Below are 20,943 nucleotides of genomic sequence, written 5' to 3'. Positions count from 1 at the left end.
ATAATGTTAATAAATAGACCCCTTAGTCTTAAATCATGGTTCGCTCATTTTCATACTAACCCTATGAGCCAAGGATGTGACAATTATTCCAACGTTTGCTGCAGGCCTGTACTGCTATTTATTTAATAACCATTTCATCAATGAGTTAATAGATGCAACAAAAAGGAGCCCTATATTGTTCTATGCCCAGCATTTGCTATGTGGCGGCTCAGCTGTATTACACAGGAGAGGGCTGACTGTACCTCTGCAGCTATCTATCCCTCCTGCTCGCTCCCTCTCCCCACCTTGTGTTGGATGGCTTGCTGTCTGTGCAGGCAATCAGTGCATCAAGTGATTTCAGCACATTCTCCAGCTGGAAGAAAAGGAAAAAAATGAAGGATCCAGAAACTGCTAAAAATTCTGTTCTACAAAAGGAGGGATCTGATCCCAAAACAAAAGGTATGGATGTGACATAATGGGAGTGTATGTATGCATGTATCTATGTCTATTTATAAATGACCTTCTATATTTCTATCCATGTAGCATACCTCCCAACACGACCCTCTCCAGGAGGGACACAATGCTCTGCTCCTGGACTTCCCTCTTAATTTATGATTGCCATCACCTGTGCTGAAACACCTTTCTTATCCAGTAACCTGTTCAATACAGGTGCTGGTAATCATAAATGATGAGAAAAGTCCAGAAGCAGAGCGCTGTGTCCCTCCTGGAGAGGGTCATGTTGGGAGGTATGATGTAGCATGTCACACTGCATATGTGTCCCCCCCCCCCCCCCTTACAGTACAGTGTTCTTTATGTGCTGCCTGCAAGCAAATACATAGCACTAGACACGTATAGACATATTTTATTTGTTCGTTCTGGGATTTCCATAAACTGAAGAGGAAATCAAACAGTGTAGAACTGTAGCTGTATAATGTATTTTATAGCAGGTTCGTTATAAAATGATGGGATTATAGCTGCAGATAGCAGTGCAGTGTGTGTGCATGCACCATGCATCATGTTAAGCTTTGTATATGTACAGTATCATGATTAAAAATGGGTGGTCTATCATCTAGCACAATAGATTGCACCGTGTCCTTCCTACCAATAGCCAAATGGCTGGAATGAATCCGTCAGTGATAGAGGTAATCACCAGTTGCTGCTGTTTGGTCTGAACAATGGTGTAATCCTGTATCCGATTTGGGAGCACATTAAATGGTACAGAGCATTATTAATGTATCCAAATTGTATCCAATTACAAAACCGATATCCCTTAATGACCTGTGTGTGTGTTAAATGCATGTCACCATGTACTGATTTTGTGAAATACATTTGCAGTGTTCAAAATGTGTCTGCAGCCTTTAACATAAATAAATAAAGTAAAATAAATAAATAAATGTAATAAATAAATAAAACATTAAAGTATACTGTAAATTACTGGGCAAAATATGACTGCATGAAGCTCTGGTGATTGTGAAATCTGTGTTTTGTAACCTGCATGTACTGTAGCAATGTGCTTGCAGTTAGTCATTATTAGTAATGAGTGAAAGGCGTCTGATGTCTAACTTGTACTGGAAGCAGGGGCGGATTGGCATGGACAACCAGCCCGGGAGATTTCTGGAAACAGTCCTAATGGGGGCGGGTTTGTGGAGGGGGTGGGATACTACCGCCTCATATGGCAGTCACAACTGGGGGGTTTAGGGTGTACAAGGAAACTAGGGAAGCCAGTCAGCATGCTGGGGTGTGTGGGGAGGGGGGGGGGGGGGGTGGGGGGGGGGGGACTCACGGCTTTGGGAATAAATTAATTAATTAAAACATGGATGCTTGCCCATCACTTATTGTCTTTTTGTATGATCTACATATATTGTGTAAAGATTTTTGCAATTTCAAACAAAATTCCCGAAATGAAAGGGAGACTAGTTCCGAAACGTTGATGAGGACATAATATTAAATCACTACTTTTTGCTCTATTCTTAGACTTTCTTTTTTTGTGTATATATATATATATATATATATATATATATATATATATATATATATATATACACACTGCTCAAAAAAATAAAGGGAACACTAAAATAACACGTCCTAGATCTGAATGAATGAAATATTCTTATTAAATACTTTGTTCTTTACATAGTTGAATGTGCTGACAACAAAATCACACAAACATTATCAATGGAAATCAAATTTATTAACCCATGGAGGTCTGGATTTGGAGTCACCCTCAAAATTAAAGTGGAAAAACACACTACAGGCTGATCCAACTTTGATGTATTGTCCTTAAAACAAGTCAAAATGAGGCTCAGTAGTGTGTGTGGAATATTATTATATAAAAAAGCGCTATCTGGTCATATTTTACCACAGTGTTATTAAGCGCTGGGTGTGTGCTGGTATACTCTCTCTCTGTCTCTCCTAAGGGCCTAGTTGGGGTTTTGTCCCCTTGTAGGGTAATCCCTGTGTGTGTGGGGTGTCGGTATGTGGTGTCGACATGTCTGAAGCGGAAGGCTTCTCCAAGGAGGAGGTGGAGCAGATGAGTGGTGTGTCCCCGTCGGTTGTGCCGACTCCGGAATGGATGGACATGTGGCATATGTTGAATGCAAGTGTGGCATCTTTACATAAAAGGCTTGATAAGGCTGAATTAGGGGGGACATCAGGGGGTCAATCCTCGGATTGGACCGACTCACAGGGCCCGTCGGGGTCTCAAAAGCATCCCTTAACACAAGACACTAATACCGACACGGATTCTGATTCCAGTGTCGACTATGACGAAGTAAAATTGCACCCTAGGGTGACTAAAACCATTCAGTGTATGATTGTGGCAATAAGGGATGTGTTGCATATGAAGGATGAACCCTCGGTCCCCGACACAAGGGTACACATGTTTAAGGAAAAGAAGCAGATTATTAATTTTTCCACATCTCATGAATTAAATGATTTCTTTGGAAAAGCTTGGGAGACTCCGGAAAAGAGACCGCAGATCCCCAAAAGAATTTATATGGCATACCCCTTCCCTAAGCAGGACAGGGAGATTTGGGAATCACCCCCCACTGTGGACAAAGCCCTGACGCGCTTGTCCAAGAAAGTGGCGCTACCATCTCCTGACACAGCGGCCCTTAAGGACCCTGCAGATCGCAGGCAAGAAACTACCTTAAAGTGTATTTATTCTCATACGGGTGCTGTGCTAAGACCGACAATTGCGTCGGCATGGGTGTGTAGCGCAATTGCAGCTTGGACAGATGAGCTGACTGATCAATTTGATAATATGGATAAGGATACTATATTCTTACCTCTAGCCCATATTAAAGACGCAGTCTTATTTATGAGGGATGCTCAAAGGGACATTTGACTGCTAGCTTCTAGGGCCAATGCCATGTCTATCTCAGCGAGAAGATCCTTATGGACTCGCCAATGGACGGGTGATGCGGATTCCAAAAAAACATATGGAAGTTCTACCCTATAAGGGTGAGGTATTGTTTGGGGATGGGCTGACGGACCTGGTTTCCACAGCTACAGCAGGTAAATCAAATTTTTTACCATATATTCCCCAACAGCAAAAGAAAGCAACACCCTATCAGATGCAGTCCTTTTGGTCGCACACAAGTCCAGAAGAGGTCGGGGATCCTCTTTCCTCGCCAGAGGTAAGGGCAGAGGCAAGAGAGCACCTTCTTCGGCAGGTGCCCAGGACCAAAAGTCCTCCCTGGCTGCTCCAAAACCCACAGCATGACGCTGGGGCTCCCCTGAGGGAGTCCGCACCGGTGGGGGCACGTCTTTGACTTTTCAGTCAGACCTGGGTCAGATCAGACCTGAATCCCTGGATGTTGGAAATAGTTTCCCAGGGGTACAAACTGGAATTCGAGGAGGTGCCCCCGCGCCTATTTTTCAAATCGGCCCTATCAGCTTCCACATCGGAAAGGGATGTAGTGTTAGCTGCAATTCAAACGCTGTGTATACAGCAAGTGATAATCAAGGTTCCCCTGCACCAGCAGGGAAGAGGTTACTACTCAACCCTATTTGTGGTCCCGAAACTGGACGGTTCGGACAGACCTATTTTGAATCTGAAATCCCTAGACCTGTACATAAAAAGATTCAAATTCAAAATGGAATCACTCAGAGCGATAATAGCCAACATGGAGGAGGGGGAGTTTATGGTGTCTCTGGACATAAAGGATGCGTACCTTCATGTCCCCCCCATCGGGAATACCTGAGATTCGCTGTACAGGATTGTCATTACCAATTTCAGACGTTGCCGTTTGGACTTTCCACGGCGCCGAGGATTTTCACCAAGATAATGGCGGAAATGATGGTGGTCCTGCGCAAGCATGGAGTCACAATTATCCCATACTTGGACGATCTCCTGATAAAAGCGAGATCAAGGGAGAAATTGCTGAGCAGTGTGGCGCTCTCTCTGAGAGTGCTCCAGCAACACGGTTGGATTTTAAATCTACCGAAGTCACAGTTGATTCCGACAACTCGACTACCATTCCTAGGTATGATACTGGATACGGAACAAATGAAGGTCTTCCTCCCAATAGAGAAAGCCCAGGACATCCAGAACATGGTCAGAGACCTGCTAAAACCGAAAAGGGTGTCAGTTCACCAATGCACTCAAGTTCTGGGAAAAATGGTGGCGGCCTACGAGGCCATTCCCTTCGGAAGGTTCCATGCAAGGACTTTTCAATGGGACCTTCTGGACAAGTGGTCCGGGTCCCATCTGCACTTACGTCGGAAAATAACTCTGTCCCCAGGGGCCAGGGTGTCTCTCCTGTGGTGGTTGCAAAGTGCTCACCTGCTGGAGGGTCGCCGGTTCGGAATTCAGGACTGGATCCTGGTTACCACAGACGCGAGCCTCCGAGGATGGGGAGCGGTCACACAGGGAAAAAATTTTCAGGGACTTTGGTCAGACCAGGAGTCCTGTCTACACATCAATGTGTTGGAACTCAGGGCCATTTACAACGGCCTTCGACAAGCGGAGAGTCTTCTTCGAAACCTACCGGTTCTGATTCAATCAGACAATGTCACAGCAGTGGCTCATGTGAACCGCCAAGGCGGGACAAGAAGCAGAGTCGCGCTGGCGGAAGCCACCAGGATTCTTCGCTGGGCGGAAAATCATGTAAGCGCTCTGTCAGCTGTCTTCATTCCGGGAGTGGACAACTGGGAAGCAGACTTCCTCAGCAGACACGATCTCCATCCAGGAGAGTGGGGACTTCATCAAGAAGTCTTTACAGACATAACACGTCTTTGGGGATCTCCTCAAATAGACATGATGGCGTCACGCCTCAACAAAAAGCTTCGGAGGTATTGTGCCAGGTCTCGGGACCCTCAGGCAGTGGCAGTAGACGCTCCGATAACACCGTGGGTGTTCAAATCGGTCTACGTGTTTCCTCCTCTTCCTCTCATCACAAAAGTGTTGAGGATCATAAGGCAAAGAAGAATACAGACGATACTCGTTGTCCCAGACTGGCCTCGAAGGGCCTGGTACTCAGATCTACAAGAGATGCTCACAGGAGATCCCTGGCCTCTTCCTTTGAGGGAAGACCTGTTGCAACAGGGGCCCTGTGTATTTCAGGACTTACCGCGGTTACGTTTGACGGCATGGCGGTTGAACGCCGAATCCTAGCGAAAAAGGGGATTCCGGAAGAGGTCATCCCTACTTTAATAAAGGCTAGGAAAGAGGTGACGGTAAAGCATTATCACCGTATCTGGCAAAAGTATGTGGCTTGGTGTGAGACCAAGAATACACCTACGGAAGATTTTCATCTGGGTCGTTTTCTTCACTTCCTACAGACAGGTGTGTATATGGGCCTGAAATTAGGCTCTCTTAAGGTTCAGCTTTCGGCCCTCTCGATTTTCTTTCAGAAAAAATTGGCTTCTCTTCCAGAAGTCCAGACGTTTGTAAAGGGAGTGCTACACATCCAACCTCCTTTTGTGCCTCCAGTGGCACCGTGGGATCTCAACGTGGTGTTGCAGTTCCTAAAATCACACTGGTTTGAACCGTTTAACAAGGTTGAGTTGAATTTTCTTACTTGGAAGGTGGTCATGTTGTTGGCCTTGGCATCAGCAAGGCGAGTATCAGAATTGGCGGCTTTGTCACACAAAAGCCCCTACTTGATTTTTCATGTGGATCGAGCTGAATTGAGGACACGTCCGCAATTTTTGCCTAAGGTGGTTTCTTCATTCCATGTGAATCAACCTATTGTGGTGCCTGTGGCTACAAGTGACCTGGAGGATTCCAGATCCCTGGACGTAGTCAGGGCCTTAAAGATTTATGTAGCCAGGATGGCTAGAATTAGGAAAACAGAGGCTCTGTTTGTCCTGTATGCGGCCAATAAGATTGGCGCACCTGCTTCGAAGCAGACTATTGCTCGCTGGATCTGTAATACGATTCAGCAGGCTCACTCTACGGCTGGATTGCCGGTACCAAATTTGGTTAAGGCCCATTCCACTAGGAAGGTGGGCTCTTCTTGGGCGGCTGCCCGAGGCGTCTTGGCATTACAACTTTGCCGAGCGGCGACTTGGTCGGGGTCAAACACTTTTGCTAAATTCTACAAGTTTGATACCCTGGCTGATGAGGACCTAGCGTTTGCTTAGTCGGTGCTGCAGAGTCATACGCATTCTCCCGCCCGATTGGATGCTTTGGTATAAACCCCATGGTCCTTACGGAGTACCCAGCATACTCTAGGACGTAAAAGAAAATAAGATTTTAAACCTACCGGTAAATCTATTTCTCCTAGTCCGTAGAGGATGCTGGGCGCCCGTCCCAGTGCGGAAACTGTGCAAGACTTGTATATAGTTGTTGCTTACATAAGGGTTCTGTTACAGTTAAATTTGGTCTTGGACCGTTACTGTTGTTGTTCATACGGTTAACTGGTTATGTATGATCCAGGTTACATGGTATGATTGGTGTGGGCTGGTATGAATCTTGCCCTTGGATTTCTAAATTCTGCCTTGTAGTGTCCATCTCCTCTGGGCACAGTTCTCTAACTGAGGTCTGGAGGAGGGGCATAGAGGGAGGAGCCAGTGCACACCCATAGTCAAAATTCTTTTTAGGTGCCCTATCTCCTGCGGAGCCCGTCTATACCCCATGGTCCTTACGGAGTCCCCAGCATCCTCTACGGACTAGGAGAAATAGATTTACCGGTAGGTTTAAAATCTTATTTTTACTATCTTCCCGGCTGGGATTTTTACCTGTGTGTAGTAATAGCAGACAGGCACCCCCGGAGCCCCTTCAGACGGTCCCCTGCTGCTGCTGCTGGCGCTGCTACTATTTCATCTCCATGGTGCGCTGGAGGGAACATGGCAACCAGCGCAGCGGGATGCGTTCCACTTCCGCAAACTGGAACGCAAACCGCTAGAGGCCAAATAGCTCCCCCGGTGGCTATTACTCTGTAGCTAACAGTTGACGCTGCCGATCGGAGCTGAGCTCTGATTGCAGCAGCCGGCCCACGGGTGGTTGATGGACAGCCACAGAGGGGACAATGGGACCAGCCAAGGGGGATCTGTACCAGTGTCCCAGCGTCCCAATCCATGCCTGACTGGAAGACCTGTCTTCTAGAAGGAATCCGGTCTCTAGGTCAACCACACGTAGGTCGACAGTGTTTAGGTCGACCACTATTGGTCGACAGTAACTAGGTCGACAGGGTTTCTAGGTTGACAAGACAAAAGGTCGACATGGGTTTTTCCCAAAAAAAATATATTTTTGAACTTTTTCATACTTAACGATCCACGTGGACTACGATTGGGAATAGTAACCTGCGCCGAGCGCAGCGAGGAACCTTGCCTGAAGTGTTGCGAGCGAAGCGAGCCAGGTGAGGGGACACGATGCACTAATTGGGGTTCCCGGTCACTGTATAGAGAAAATGACACAATTTTTTTTTTAACTCATGTCGACCTTTTGACAGGTTGACATAGAAACCCTGTCGACCTAGTTACTGTTGACCAATAGTAGTCGACCTAGACACTGTCGACTTAAGTGTGGTTGATCCTATGAACCACACCCCTTCTAGAATGCCCGTGGGAGGGGGGGGGGGTAGTACTGTATGTACTGTACAGTATGTGCAGTATTCCGGCTACAGGGTTAAAGTGAGATGGGGCACACTGTATTGAAGTGACAGGTGACGTTATAGGGATGAGTAACATGAGGGACTGGCATATATATATGTCAATGCAGACGTGTGTAATTGGAGGGAAGGGGAGACTATAGACGTCTGTGATGACGTGTGGTGAGAAAATAGACCTGCTATGACTGTGTGGGAGCAACAAAGACTGAAAGGTGCAGCAATCAAGCATTTATTTCAATGCTTCTTTAAATGTATTTATTGACATTATTTCAATAAATCATTTATTTCAATAAATCATTTATTTCATTCGTTTATTTACTTATTGTTTTAAAATGTGGAAGGTTAACAGTGGTGGATGCGTAACACATGATAACACTAGACGCAGCTGTATCTGCAGGTGATTGGGTAGAGTGTGATACAGTGCTGTAATGTGAGAAGTGTCAATGACTGTTAGTGAGAGGAGTTGGATGCTCTGCATAAATAGGTGACCGCTATGGAGCTGGGCTCAGACAGAATAGTCACTTAATTTATCATTTATAATATAATTGCCAATTAGTGGCTTTTTCACAAGATCTAATGAGTAACAAAATGAAAACCAGTAATTACATGTGAAAGGTAAAGTCAAAATGCCAAGAGTGCCTGTGTCTACAGAACCCATCGACAGTAACGTTCACACAGTATGGCTAATGTTCCAGAAGCAGCCAGGAATATCCAGCTGGTGCTGCAGTCCAGCAGTTATCTAACTGCTGAGATCTCCTAATGCCGCAATGCTGGATCACCCTGTGTGTGACTAGGTTATCCCCATGGTAACAGCATTAGGGATCTTTTTATTAAACATACCGAATTATTTTCTCTGGCATTTTGGCCAGAGAAATTAACAAATAACCCTTCCCAACATTGATCAACTTAATTTGTCAGTTAGAGGGCTTTTTGGGGTTTTCGCATCTGCTTTTTGCTGTTTTTGTTAAAAAAAAACAAAAAACATACAGAATGGCGTTATGCTCCGCTTTAGCGCTTGCGATGTACGGGCGCTCCTTCCGTTGTAGTACAAGAAAAACCTCTCGTTTCTTGCAGTGTGTGTGCGGCTTACTGGTTCAGGTATACCGTATACGTAGCCTGCAAATTTCCAGATTGTCTAATGCACATTTATTTATTTATTTATTTATTTATTAACAGTTTCTTATATAGCGCAGCATATTCCGTTGCGCTTTACAATTAGAACAACAGTAATAGAACAAAACTGGGTAAAACAGACAGAGGTAGGAAGGCCCTGCTCGCAAGCTTACAATCTATAGGGAGATAGGCATAGATACACAAGGATAGATGCTACCTATTGCATAATGGTCCACCAGATTGCTAGGTTCTTAATGGGTTGTATGATGATACCCCACAATGTTATCCAAGTGTCAGGAGGGTGTGAGACTAAAGAAAGACAAGATATGTGATGTTATGAATACTCTACAGAGGATGTAATTAGATAGGGAAGCACTGAAGGTTATGTGGGTGGGTCTGGAATTTGATAGGCTTGTCTGAAGAGGTGAGTTTTCAGGGAACATTTAAAGGTTTGGAGACTAGAGGCGAGTCTTACTGTGCGTGGGAGGGCATTCCACAGAGTGGGTGAAGCCCGGATAAAGTCCTGTAAGTCCATACACACAGCATTAGCCTAATCATTTTTATAGTTAAAGCTCACCAAATTATATATGTGTGTGTAAATCTGGCTCTGATGCTATCTAGTGCCTCCCCCGCCATTGACTTCAACGCACATCACTACCTCTCAGTCTAATGCATTGCCACTAACACCAGCCAGTACATGGGCCAGTTTTTTGCCACCCTAGTGAAAACTCCCTCCTTTCTCTAATAAACACTTCCCAGCGCCTCACACACTTGTATTTTGTAAAAAAAAAAAAAAACTATTACTTGCTCCTTGCTGGCTGTCGAGGCTGCAGTCCAGATGCAGTTATGTCTGGTGAAAAACTCTGTTGAGGCTTCTCTGCTGCCTAGGTTCACATGCAAGAATTCCAGTTAGGAAGAGTGGAAATCATATCTTTTGGAAAAACGTTCCATTGCAGATGTATCATGATCGCTTTCACACGACAGGTAAACTGAATATATACAGTATATATATATATATATATATATATATATATACATACACACACTGCTCAAAAAAATAAAGGGAACACTAAAATAACACATCCTAGATCTGAATGAATGAAATATTCTTATTAAATACTTTGTTCTTTACATAGTTGAATGTGCTGACAACAAAATCACACAAAAATTATCAATGGAAATCAAATTTATTAACCCATGGAGGTCTGGATTTGGAGTCACCCTCAAAATTAAAGTGGAAAAACACACTACAGGCTGATCCAACTTTGATGTAATGTCCTTAAAACAAGTCAAAATGAGGCTCAGTAGTGTGTGTGGCCTCCACGTGCCTGTATGACCTCCCTACAACGCCTGGGCATGCTCCTGATGAGGTGGCGGATGGTCTCCAGAGGGATCTCCTCCCAGACCTGGACTAAAGCATCCGCCAACTCCTGGACAGTCTGTGGTGCAATGTAGCGTTACTGGATGGAGCGAGACATGATGTCCCAGATGTGCTCAATTGCATTCAGGTCTGGGGAACGGGCGGGCCAGTCCATAGCATCAATGCTTTTGTCTTGCAGGAACTGCTGACACACTCCAGCCACATGAGGTCTAGCATTGTCTTGCATTAGGAGGAACCCAGGGCCAACCGTACCAGCATATGGTCTCACAAGGGGTCTGAGGATCTCATTTCGGTACCTAATGGCAGTCAGGCTACCTCTGGCAAGCACATGGAGGGCTGTGCGGCCCCCCAAAGAAATGCCACCCCACACCATTACTGACCCACTGCCAAACCGGTCATGCTGGAGGATGTTGCATGCAGCAGAAAGTTCTCCTTGGCATCTCCAGACTCTGTCACATCTGTAACATGTGCTCAGTGAGAACCTGCTTTCATCTGTGAAGAGCACAGGGCGCCAGTGGCAAATTTGCGAATCTTGGTGTTCTCTGGCAAATGCCAAACGTCCTGCATGGTGTTGGGCTGTAAGCACAACCCCCACCTGTGGACGTCGGGCCCTCATACCACCCTCATGGAGTCTGTTTCTGATCGTTTGAGTAGACACATGCACATTTGTGGCTTGCTGGAGGTCATTTTGCAGGGATCTGGCAGTGCTCCTCCTGTTCCTCCTTGCACAAAGGCGGAGGTAGCGGTCCTGCTGCTGGGTTATTGCCCTCCTACGGCCTCCTTCACGTCTCCTGATGTACTGGCCTGTCTCCTGGTAGCGCCTCCATGCTCTGGACACTACGCTGACAGACACAGCAAACCTTCTTGCCACAGCTCACATTGATGTGCCATCCTGTATGAGCTGCACTACCTGAGCCACTTGTGTGGGTTGTAGGGAGGTCATACAGGCACGTGGAGGCCACACACACTACTGAGCCACATTTTGACTTGTTTTAAGGACATTACATCAAAGTTGGATCAGCCTGTAGTGTGTTTTTCCACTTTAATTTTGAGGGTGACTACAAATCCAGACCTCCATGGGTTAATACATTTGATTTCCATTGATAATTTTTGTGTGATTTTGTTGTCAGCACATTCAACTATGTAAAGAACAAAGTATTTAATAAGAATATTTTCATTCATTCAGATCTAGGATGTGTTATTTTAGTGTTCCCTTTATTTTTTTGAGCAGTGTATATAGATTGACAATGTTAAATTCCTTTGTCGTATAAACAACCCTTAATGAAGTCTAAGAACACAGTACGCTGTTTACTTAAGAAGTACCGTAAGGGTACGCTAGTTGCGTAACGATCGCTTAGCCGTAGGCGAGACGCTCAAGCGTTACGTTCGCTCACGGCCCAGTGATCACAGGACAGCACGTTATTGGTGATGACTAGAGTAATGATTCGCTATGGCGTAGCGGACGCTCGAGACCACGAGGAGATCACCAGCGGCGCAGACGCTCACAACGCTATACCTTTATGACTAAACCTATTATCAATGAAATACTCAGAATACCTTAATGTGAATACAGGGTGTAAGTGCAACCTTGTGTAACCTGACTAACTACAAAGCTGCTTGAGCGTCACCGACGCTCAAGTGAACACTTAAAACTATAGGAAATACACAGATACTGGTTTAGGGTCCAAAGCCTATTATCTGTATTATAACTATTATACTTGCAAAAAGAATCACAGTACAAATGATACACTACAATATAACAGAGACTTCCTAACCAAATAACTATACAAGAAATACAATACAATACTATGCTGATCTAATACAATACAATACTAATCAATGGGAGATACGAGAGAAAGAGAAGGGAGAGAGAGAGAGAGAGAGAGAGAGAGATGGAGAGAGAGAGATTGGCTCACAGTAAGACAATATGATTACGGAGAGAAACTTACGCACAAAGGGTATGATCGCATGCGCCTCAATATCCAGCTCCCGATTATCAGCAAGAAAACCGTTGATGAGAGTGAAGTTGGATATGGTCGGCCTGCCTATTTATGCCCCACACACAATGCAATCTCATAGTCCCTACAATCCCATTGTCCATTGGACGAAGGAATTCGGCCCCGCATCATAACAAAAGGTCATAGGTTGATTCATACAGGTGGGCTGTGATGATTCCAAACAGCTCAGGTGGGTGGGAAACTAGGTTTCCCGCCGCATACCTGAGTAAGAGTAAATAATAGTAATGGACATAAACTTCTTATGTCCATAACTATTCGCACGAGCGATTAATACGCTCCAAACCAACACCGGAATATTGCTATTTAAATACTCTTCCGATGGGTACCAAACACTGCTGTATGGTTCCTGTTAGACCCTTCGCACAATACAAAGAGGGATTCCTCCATTCAGGGACATTCTATATTAACCAAACTTTCAGAATCTATCAAAGGGACCATGATCTACAAACTACATTAATTGTGGAAATATGTAACGATTGGGTCGCACGCTACGACTACATACTCTTTACCGTAAATACGCATACCGATGCGAGCGGGTGCACGCATCAGCGGGTATGCGCTATCACGGGAAAGCGCACGCATGCGCAGCGCGGACCAGCGTGAGGTGCAAATATGGCAGCGTGTATAGGGATATTTTTCTGACTTTGACAGTCCACCCTTTGGCAGTCAATAATAACTGCCACCTTCTAAAACATTTCAAAAGGAGAAAAATATAAGTCAGGGGTTAATTCATTTCCATGGTTGGGTAAGGAAGAAGAGAGGAGTAGGTGTGAAAAGGGTATGACCTAGTGAGATAGCAGAAGCATGTGTGTATGAGTCCATGTTTGGGGGGGGTCATGTATCATCGTGCCGTACGTGTTGTAAATCAAGCTTCGAGGTATTGCGAAGTATACATTTGAATTCCTTCTTATCCCGTGGTACAGGTCTGTGGATGGGCTGTCAAACTTTACCGAGCTCTTTTCGGCTTTTGAACAAAATGGGGAGCACATTTTAGTTGATGATACATGAATGGGGGAATATGTGATTGCTGATATCTGTGCCTGTATTCCCTATACTATGTGTGTTATTACCTGAGGGTTGTAGAGATGAAGATAAAGAACACTTATGGAAAATGCAATGATATTCTATGTCAGGGAAATGTACATCTGTTGTTGAAGTTTTTGTTCGGTATCTGTTGAGAGTCGTCTTCTTTGCGCTGTATTGCTCCTTGGGCATGAGCAAATAGCTTTGTCAGTGCCATCAGATTTACAAAAATGTTGGGCTAGCGTGAGTTTAAGAATACTAGGGAAACTGGGGATCCATGGCAAAGTTCATCAAATGTCCATTTCTCAAGTGGTCAAAACTTCATCTTTGGTGCTTGTCTGTTGTCTGTATAGCGTCTCGTCAACTTCCTCGTCCAAGGGGGTCTTTGTATCTTGGAGAAAAGCAGAAAAACAGGTGAAAGAAACGGACCGTATAATCGCATTTTTCATCACATCCTGGTTTCTATCATTGGGTCATAAATCAAATCCAGGTTAATTACAGTTTCCTCACTCCTCAAGCTCATCACTTTTGTACTTTGTTTGCACCTCATTAAAGCCTGCCCGCATCTAAATATCAATCCAATAGATCTAACAACACCTAAGATACATAGGAGAAACTTTCCAACATCCATTATGACTCCTTGAGCCCAGTCTCCTAAACCGGAGAACCAATTTCGCGGGTTCAACCATGACACCCAACCAGTCAGCTCATTACCTACAGCAGCAAGGGTGAGATTGTGTTTTCGACGAAATTCCCACTTCAATTGGAGAATATCGTCCATCTTTTGGTCTATGACCTCTACCGGATCCTCGGTGCTATTTGTGATATACGTGCAACACTTTATGCCGTACTGTGTTGCCAATGTAACACAATATCCGCCTGTTACTGCTGTAAGATAATTAAGAACCATCCTATGCTGAACTAGTTCTGTTTTATAAGCTTGAAGTTCTCTTCCAGTGTATCTGAACGTGTCATCATACATTTCAGTGATATTATCTAACAAATTGGCGAGTGCGGAAATGTATCTATAATTCATCACTCCTCGAGCGGTGCGAGTGAAATCTAACGCTACCAGAACCTGAATCCCGGTGGATTCATGGATAAGATCAGAGGCCGGATGCTCTAACCTTTCTGACAGTTGTCTTTTAACTCGGTGCTCGTAATGAGTGTGAGTATAAGGAGCTTGGGCACCACGGTGTATGTCCTTCATTTTGTCATGTGTAACAGTCATCACTTCAGGCAATACTTTTCCAATATAACACAATCCTTCAGAGTTTGGGGCAAGCCACTTGTACGCCTTTCTCCCGCATATGAAATATGCATCATCGGGGAGAACATATGGGACAGAGAAGGACATTACCATATTACACACCTTCCAGGTGAACTCTCCTGACCCTAATTCTTCCATCTGCTTAATGCACGTATCGGTTTGTACGATATGTGCACAGTATCCTGGTGATACTTCTCCAACTCTAGTAATCCTATTTCCTAAGGTATATCGATACCGGAAAGATTTTCCTCTACTGGCTATGTGGCGTACAAGCTCTGTATCTGTAGGCATTCTATCTGCTCTGTGTGAAAAGGTCATGGTAAGGTTGCTCCATGACACTTCCCAATTTCCCGGCTTACGGGGATTGGAGATATTAAAACATAAGAGGGACCTATCCACATGGTATTGGTGGAGTTTCAAACTAGGAGGGCTGGAGATATTAAACCTCCGGTCCACCGGTCTCCCACCACTTAGCTCAAGTACCTCCCCTAACGTTAAAGGAAATGGTACTAGCCCTGATTTGCTATGACCCTGAGGTACTTGAGAGCATACCCAACAGTCTGTTTGGTTTAATACGTTACCCACTAAGGAGTGATAGTCACTCAATGGATGCCGGTCCATATGGATATTAAAACTGGATTGGCATTTCTTTATGCACCCATCCTCAATCAAATTGTCACAGAGCCTACAGATACAGTTTTCTTCAGCTAATAATCCATCACAATTTCTTCTATCAGATCGTTTTCTGATACTCGCCTTTGCTTGTTGGTTTGGTTGATCTTGGAAAACTACGCCTCCATCATCATAATCGGAACCCATTCCAGAACCTCTCTCGACCTCTATGGTACTCTCGCCGGAACAGACTGCTCTGGTCAACATCATGGTTAACATCAAAATCCGGATCACAGTCTCTTGGGGCAAGTCCATCTTTGAGGAGGAAATAGAGAAGAATGAGAAGGGGGAAAAAGACATTTTTAAGGGAGAGGGGATGGGAAGTGGAGAAAAACAATAAAAGGGAGAAGGGAGTCAACAACTGCTTTCGGTCTTCAAGGCTCAGGTGCCGCCTCAGTCCTCCTGGAACAGACACTCCAGTGATACAACCTCTACCGTCTGTTCCTTATCACGGGACTTCTCTGGATCAGCAACCTTTTTGCAGTGGGATGAATGGACCCAAGTCTCTCTCTCAGCAACCTTCAATGCTGTGGTGCTAGTCAATAAGACCTGGTATGGTCCTTCCCATCTATCAATAAGACAACCTGAGCGTAGAAAATTTCGTATCATTACATAATCCCCAGGTTCAATGTCATGACAATTACTATCTGGTAAATCAGGAATCACCAACTTCAGATTATCATTTTGATTCCTCAACTGCTTACTCATGTTAATCAAGTATTTTACAGTCACTTCATTGTTACATTTCAAATCATCCTGAGGGTTAATCATGACATGCGGTTGTCGACCAAACAGAATTTCAAAAGGGGACAGGTTAAGAGGGGACCTGGGAGTGGTTCTGATGCTATACAAAACAATGGGTAAAGCTTCTGGCCACGTCAATCCTGTCTCTGCCATTACTTTACTCAATTTATTTTTAATAGTGCTGTTCACTCTTTCGACCTTCGCACTCGCCTGTGGACGGTACGGAGTGTGCAGCTTGCTATCAATACCCATTAATTGACACATTCCTTGAAAGACATCACCGGTAAAATGGGTACCCCTATCACTTTCAATGATTCTAGGGATACCATATCTACATACAAATTCCTGCACAATTTTCTTAGCTGTAAACATAGCGGTATTTGTAGCTGCTGGAAATGCTTCGACCCAATTCGAGAAAACATCTATACAAACAAGTACATATTTCAAATTTCGACATGGGGGTAATTGAATGAAGTCAATTTGTATTACCTGGAAAGGGCCGCCGGCAGGTGGGACATGGGATGGTTCTGTAGGTATTGCTTTTCCAATATTCTTTCTCAGACAGGTAAGGCATGACATTGCTCTTTTACCCGCATGAGAGGAGAATCCTGGGGCGCACCAGTATGCTCTTACCAATTTGCACATCCCCTCCTTGCCTAGATGAGTCAGCCCGTGAGCTGCTTCAGCCAGGCATGGAAGGTATGTCCTGGGGGCCACTGGTTTACCATGTCCATCCGTCCAGAGCCCTGAGGACTCCTGGCCATATCCCTTTGCCTTCCAGACTGCCTTTTCCTGTGTGGAACACAAATTCTGCATCTCACACAACTTCTGTGTGTTGATGGTATTAAATACCATCAGTTGTGTGGTGTCTGTCTGTATGGGGGTAGCAGCTGCAAGCTTTGCGGCTTCGTCTGCTCGGCTGTTACCAAGGGATACTGGGTCTTGGCTATATGTATGTGCTTTACATTTGATAACAGCCACTCTGTCGGGTTCCTGTATTGCTGTTAGAAGCCTTTTTATATAAGCTGCATGCGCTATCGGTGTACCAGCTGCCGTCATGAAATTTCTGAGACGCCATAGGGCTCCGAAATCATGTACTACCCCGAAGGCGTATCTAGAATCGGTGTAGATATTGGCTGACTTACCCTTAGCCAATTCACATGCTCTGGTTAGGGCGACCAGTTCAGCAACCTGGGCTGAGTGAGGTGGACCTAGCGGTTCCGCTTCTATGGTGTCTTGGTCATCTACGACTGCGTATCCAGTACACAAGTCTCCCGAGTCTGACTGTCTGTGACAACTACCGTCCGTGTAGAACGTGAGTTCTGCATCTTCCAGTGGATTGTCACTGATGTCAGGCCTTGCGGTAAAATTTTGGGTCAAATATTCCATACAATCATGTGTATCTTCCTTTGTATTAAATCCTCCTTCCCCATCACTCTCACCTTCCACCCTTTGTGTCTGACCAGGCACACCTGGGAGAAATGTTGCAGGATTTAATGCGCTGCATCTCCTTATGGTGATGTTTACTGGGGCCATTAGTGCCAATTCCTATCTTGTAAACCTCGCTGATGAGACGTGTCTGGTTTGGGCAGAATTTAATAAGGCAGATACCGCATGTGGTGTATGGATTGTGAGGTTGTGGCCTAGCACGACATCTTCGCTTTTTGTCACTAGCAATGCTATCGCCGCAACGCTACGCAAGCATGTGGGGAGGGATCGTGCTACCGTGTCTAGCTGAGCGCTGTAGTATGCAACTGGCCTGCTGGCGTCACCGTGCTTTTGGGTTAGTACACCTGCTGCGCAACCAGCACTTTCTGTTCCGTATAGTTCAAAGGGTTTCCCATAGTCTGGCATACCTAGTGCTGGTGCCTGCGTTAGGCACTGTTTGAGTCTCTCAAATGCTGTTTCGGATTCGTCTGTATGCGAGATCCTATCAGGTTTGTTTGAGGAGACCATTTCCTGCAAAGGTAACACCAATATGGAAAACCCTGGGATCCAATTACGGCAATACCCACACATTCCTAAAAACGTCCTGATCTGTTGCTGGGTTTGTGGCAGTGTCATGTCTCTAATGGCTTGGATTCTATCAGCGGTCAGGTGTCTCAGTCCTTGTGTTAGACAGTGTCCCAAATATTTTACCTTAGCTTGGCATAATTGCAACTTGTCTTTGGAAACCTTATGTCCTGTGTCTGAAAGATGAAACAGGAGCTGTTTCGTATCCTTCAGGGAAGCTTCCAGCGAATCTGAACACAGTAGTAAATCATCTACATACTGTATCAATACTGATCCACTCTCCGGTTGGAAAGACTGTAAACAATCATGCAAAGCCTGAGAAAATATACTTGGACTATCTATGAAACCTTGGGGTAACCGAGTCCACGTGTATTGGACTCCTCTGTATGTGAATGCAAACAAATATTGGCTGTCAGGGTGCAGAGGTACCGAAAAGAATGCGGAGCAGAGGTCAATAACAGTGAAAAATTTGGCAGTGGGAGGAATTTGCATTAGGATGACAGCTGGATTAGGCACTACGGGGAACTGACTCTCAACTATTTTGTTAATCCCCCTTAGATCCTGCACTAGCCTGTAACCCCTCCCCCCACTCTTTTTAACAGGGAAGATGGGACTATTTGCTGTGCTGGACGTTCTTACTAGAATGCCCTGTTGTAGCAAGCGCTCTATTACTGGGAAAACTCCTAACTCCACCTCTGGCTTCAGAGGATACTGTGGGATTTTTGGAGCTATCCTACCATCTTTTACTTGTACAACTACTGGAGCTACGTTTGCCATTAATCCAGTGTCCTGTCCATCTTTTGTCCAGAGTGACTCTGGTATCTGAGATGTCATTTCTTCTATTTGGGATGGATTCCTATTTGTCATAATGGGATGTGACATTAATTTTGATGGGGAGTCTAACATGTCTCGTACTTCCTGAGCGTGATTCTCAGGAATGTCCAAGAATACACCTTCAGGAGTACAATAAATGACGCAACCCATTTTACATAGTAAGTCTCTTCCCAGGAGATTGGTTGGTGCCGATGCAGCTAGCAAAAACGAATGCTTGGTATGCAAAGGCCCTATTGTAATCTCGGCTGGTTTGCTAACAGGGTAGTGCTGGACTACTCCTGTTACTCCCATGGCTGGAACTGTCCTACCAGTGGTTCTCATGCCCACTGTCGAATTTATCACTGACTTGGCCGCCCCTGTGTCTACAAGAAAGTTTAAGGTTTTACCAGCTACATTGATTGCAATCTCTGGTTCACTTCCAAGACTGGCAATCAATTTAACTGGCTGCAGATTACAGGTATGGCCACACCCCTATTGGGTATGCTGACCTCCCTGAATCCCGCTGGCAGCGACTACTTGTGAGGGAGTTAGCTGGGAACTACCAGAGGCATGCCAATCTCTGTTCGGGGGGTATCTTTTTGTTTCCCCTGTATGTGGCTCAAAACTCCGCCTCTGTGGACCCTGCTCCCAATGTCGTGTGTCGTGTCGTTGTCTAGGGGGTTGAAAAGATCTTTGTACACTCTTTGTTCTACAGTCTCGTGCATAGTGTCCCTGTTTGTTACAAGAAAAACATGTTATTACACTTGACTTACCCACAGGATTCGGTGGTACATACGCAGGCTGCCTTGTGGTCAGCGCCTGTATACTTACTGACATCAACTTATCACTTTGCGACTCCCTGTGTCTAGTGATGTTTCTGTCGTGATCAATAGCAGCCTCTCTCAATGTGGACACCGACAGACCTCGCCAACATGGTTGCGTGGTCTGAACCCTAGTCTTTAATGTTTCCTTTAAACCATCCATCAGTACAGATACTGCTACTTCTTGGTGGTTTGGGTTGGTCCTAATGTCTTCTATTCCAGTGTACTTTGCCATTTCTAATAGTGCCCGGTGGAAATATTCTGCTGCCGTTTCGGACTCTTTTTGTCTAATGGAGAATATCTTGTTCCATTTAACAACGGCTGGGAAATACTCCTTTAGCTGTAAATTTATCCTTTTTACATTATCTTTGTTGTACACATCTGAAAGTGGTACATCTTTATCTAGTCCACAATCAGCTAAGAATTGAACTGAGTCGAAATTTGAAGGTAAACAAGCTCTTAGCAGTATCTGCCAATCCTTGTTGTTGGGTTCTACAGTGTTACCTAGATCCCTGATGTATTTTTGGCTAGCAACTAAGTCTTTCCTGGGGTCAGGAAATTCGGACACTATTGTTCTTAATTCCATTCGGGAAAATGGTGTGTGCATGGCAATGTTCCTTATGGGAGTGGCTCCTGATACATCTGTTTTCCCATTGGGAACTGCTATTACTCTAACAGGGTTAACTCTAACAACCTCATTCTGTGTAGATTCTACAACTTGTGGTGAAATTGTTTCAGTATAATGCATGGTGCCGTACTTACCCGTTGACACGACCTCACCTATCCCTCCGCTAGGGGCCTTCGCTAATCTCGTGGGTGTTGCTGTGCCTACTGTGGTCTCTGCTATGGTGGCTGCGAGAGAGAGAGCTGAAATTGTTGCCGGATCGTCTTCTTGATCACACTCCTGAGGAAAGTTCAAAACAGGGTACAACTTGCACGGGTTAATAATTGTATGGGTTACTTGGTTAACATCATTAACATTTACAGGGTTACTAAGTGTTTGTGTTTTACAACCCAGTGCGTTTCTCTCCGTAATCAA

At 44.9% G+C, this 20,943-nt stretch overlaps 1 protein-coding gene across 2 annotated transcripts in view; it reads left to right on the top strand.

The window, feature by feature from the left end:
* The first annotated feature begins 276 nt into the window (after positions 1 to 276).
* Positions 277 to 20,943, top strand: part of MREG (melanoregulin) — a 157,957-nt gene continuing 137,290 nt past the window's right edge. Inside the window, exon 1 of one of the 2 annotated variants that reach the window (XM_063933169.1) lies at positions 277 to 438. In XM_063933169.1, coding sequence (XP_063789239.1) covers positions 372 to 438 — 67 coding nt within the window. In that variant the 5' untranslated portion in view covers positions 277 to 371. Of the gene's footprint in view, positions 439 to 665; positions 726 to 20,943 lie in introns of those variants that run through there. The other variant, XM_063933166.1, reaches the window with a different exon arrangement.

The sequence above is a fragment of the Pseudophryne corroboree genome, chromosome 7 (genome assembly GCF_028390025.1).
Source record: "Pseudophryne corroboree isolate aPseCor3 chromosome 7, aPseCor3.hap2, whole genome shotgun sequence".
NCBI lineage: Eukaryota > Metazoa > Chordata > Amphibia > Anura > Myobatrachidae > Pseudophryne > Pseudophryne corroboree.
This window is presented reverse-complemented; position numbering and strand designations above follow the sequence as displayed.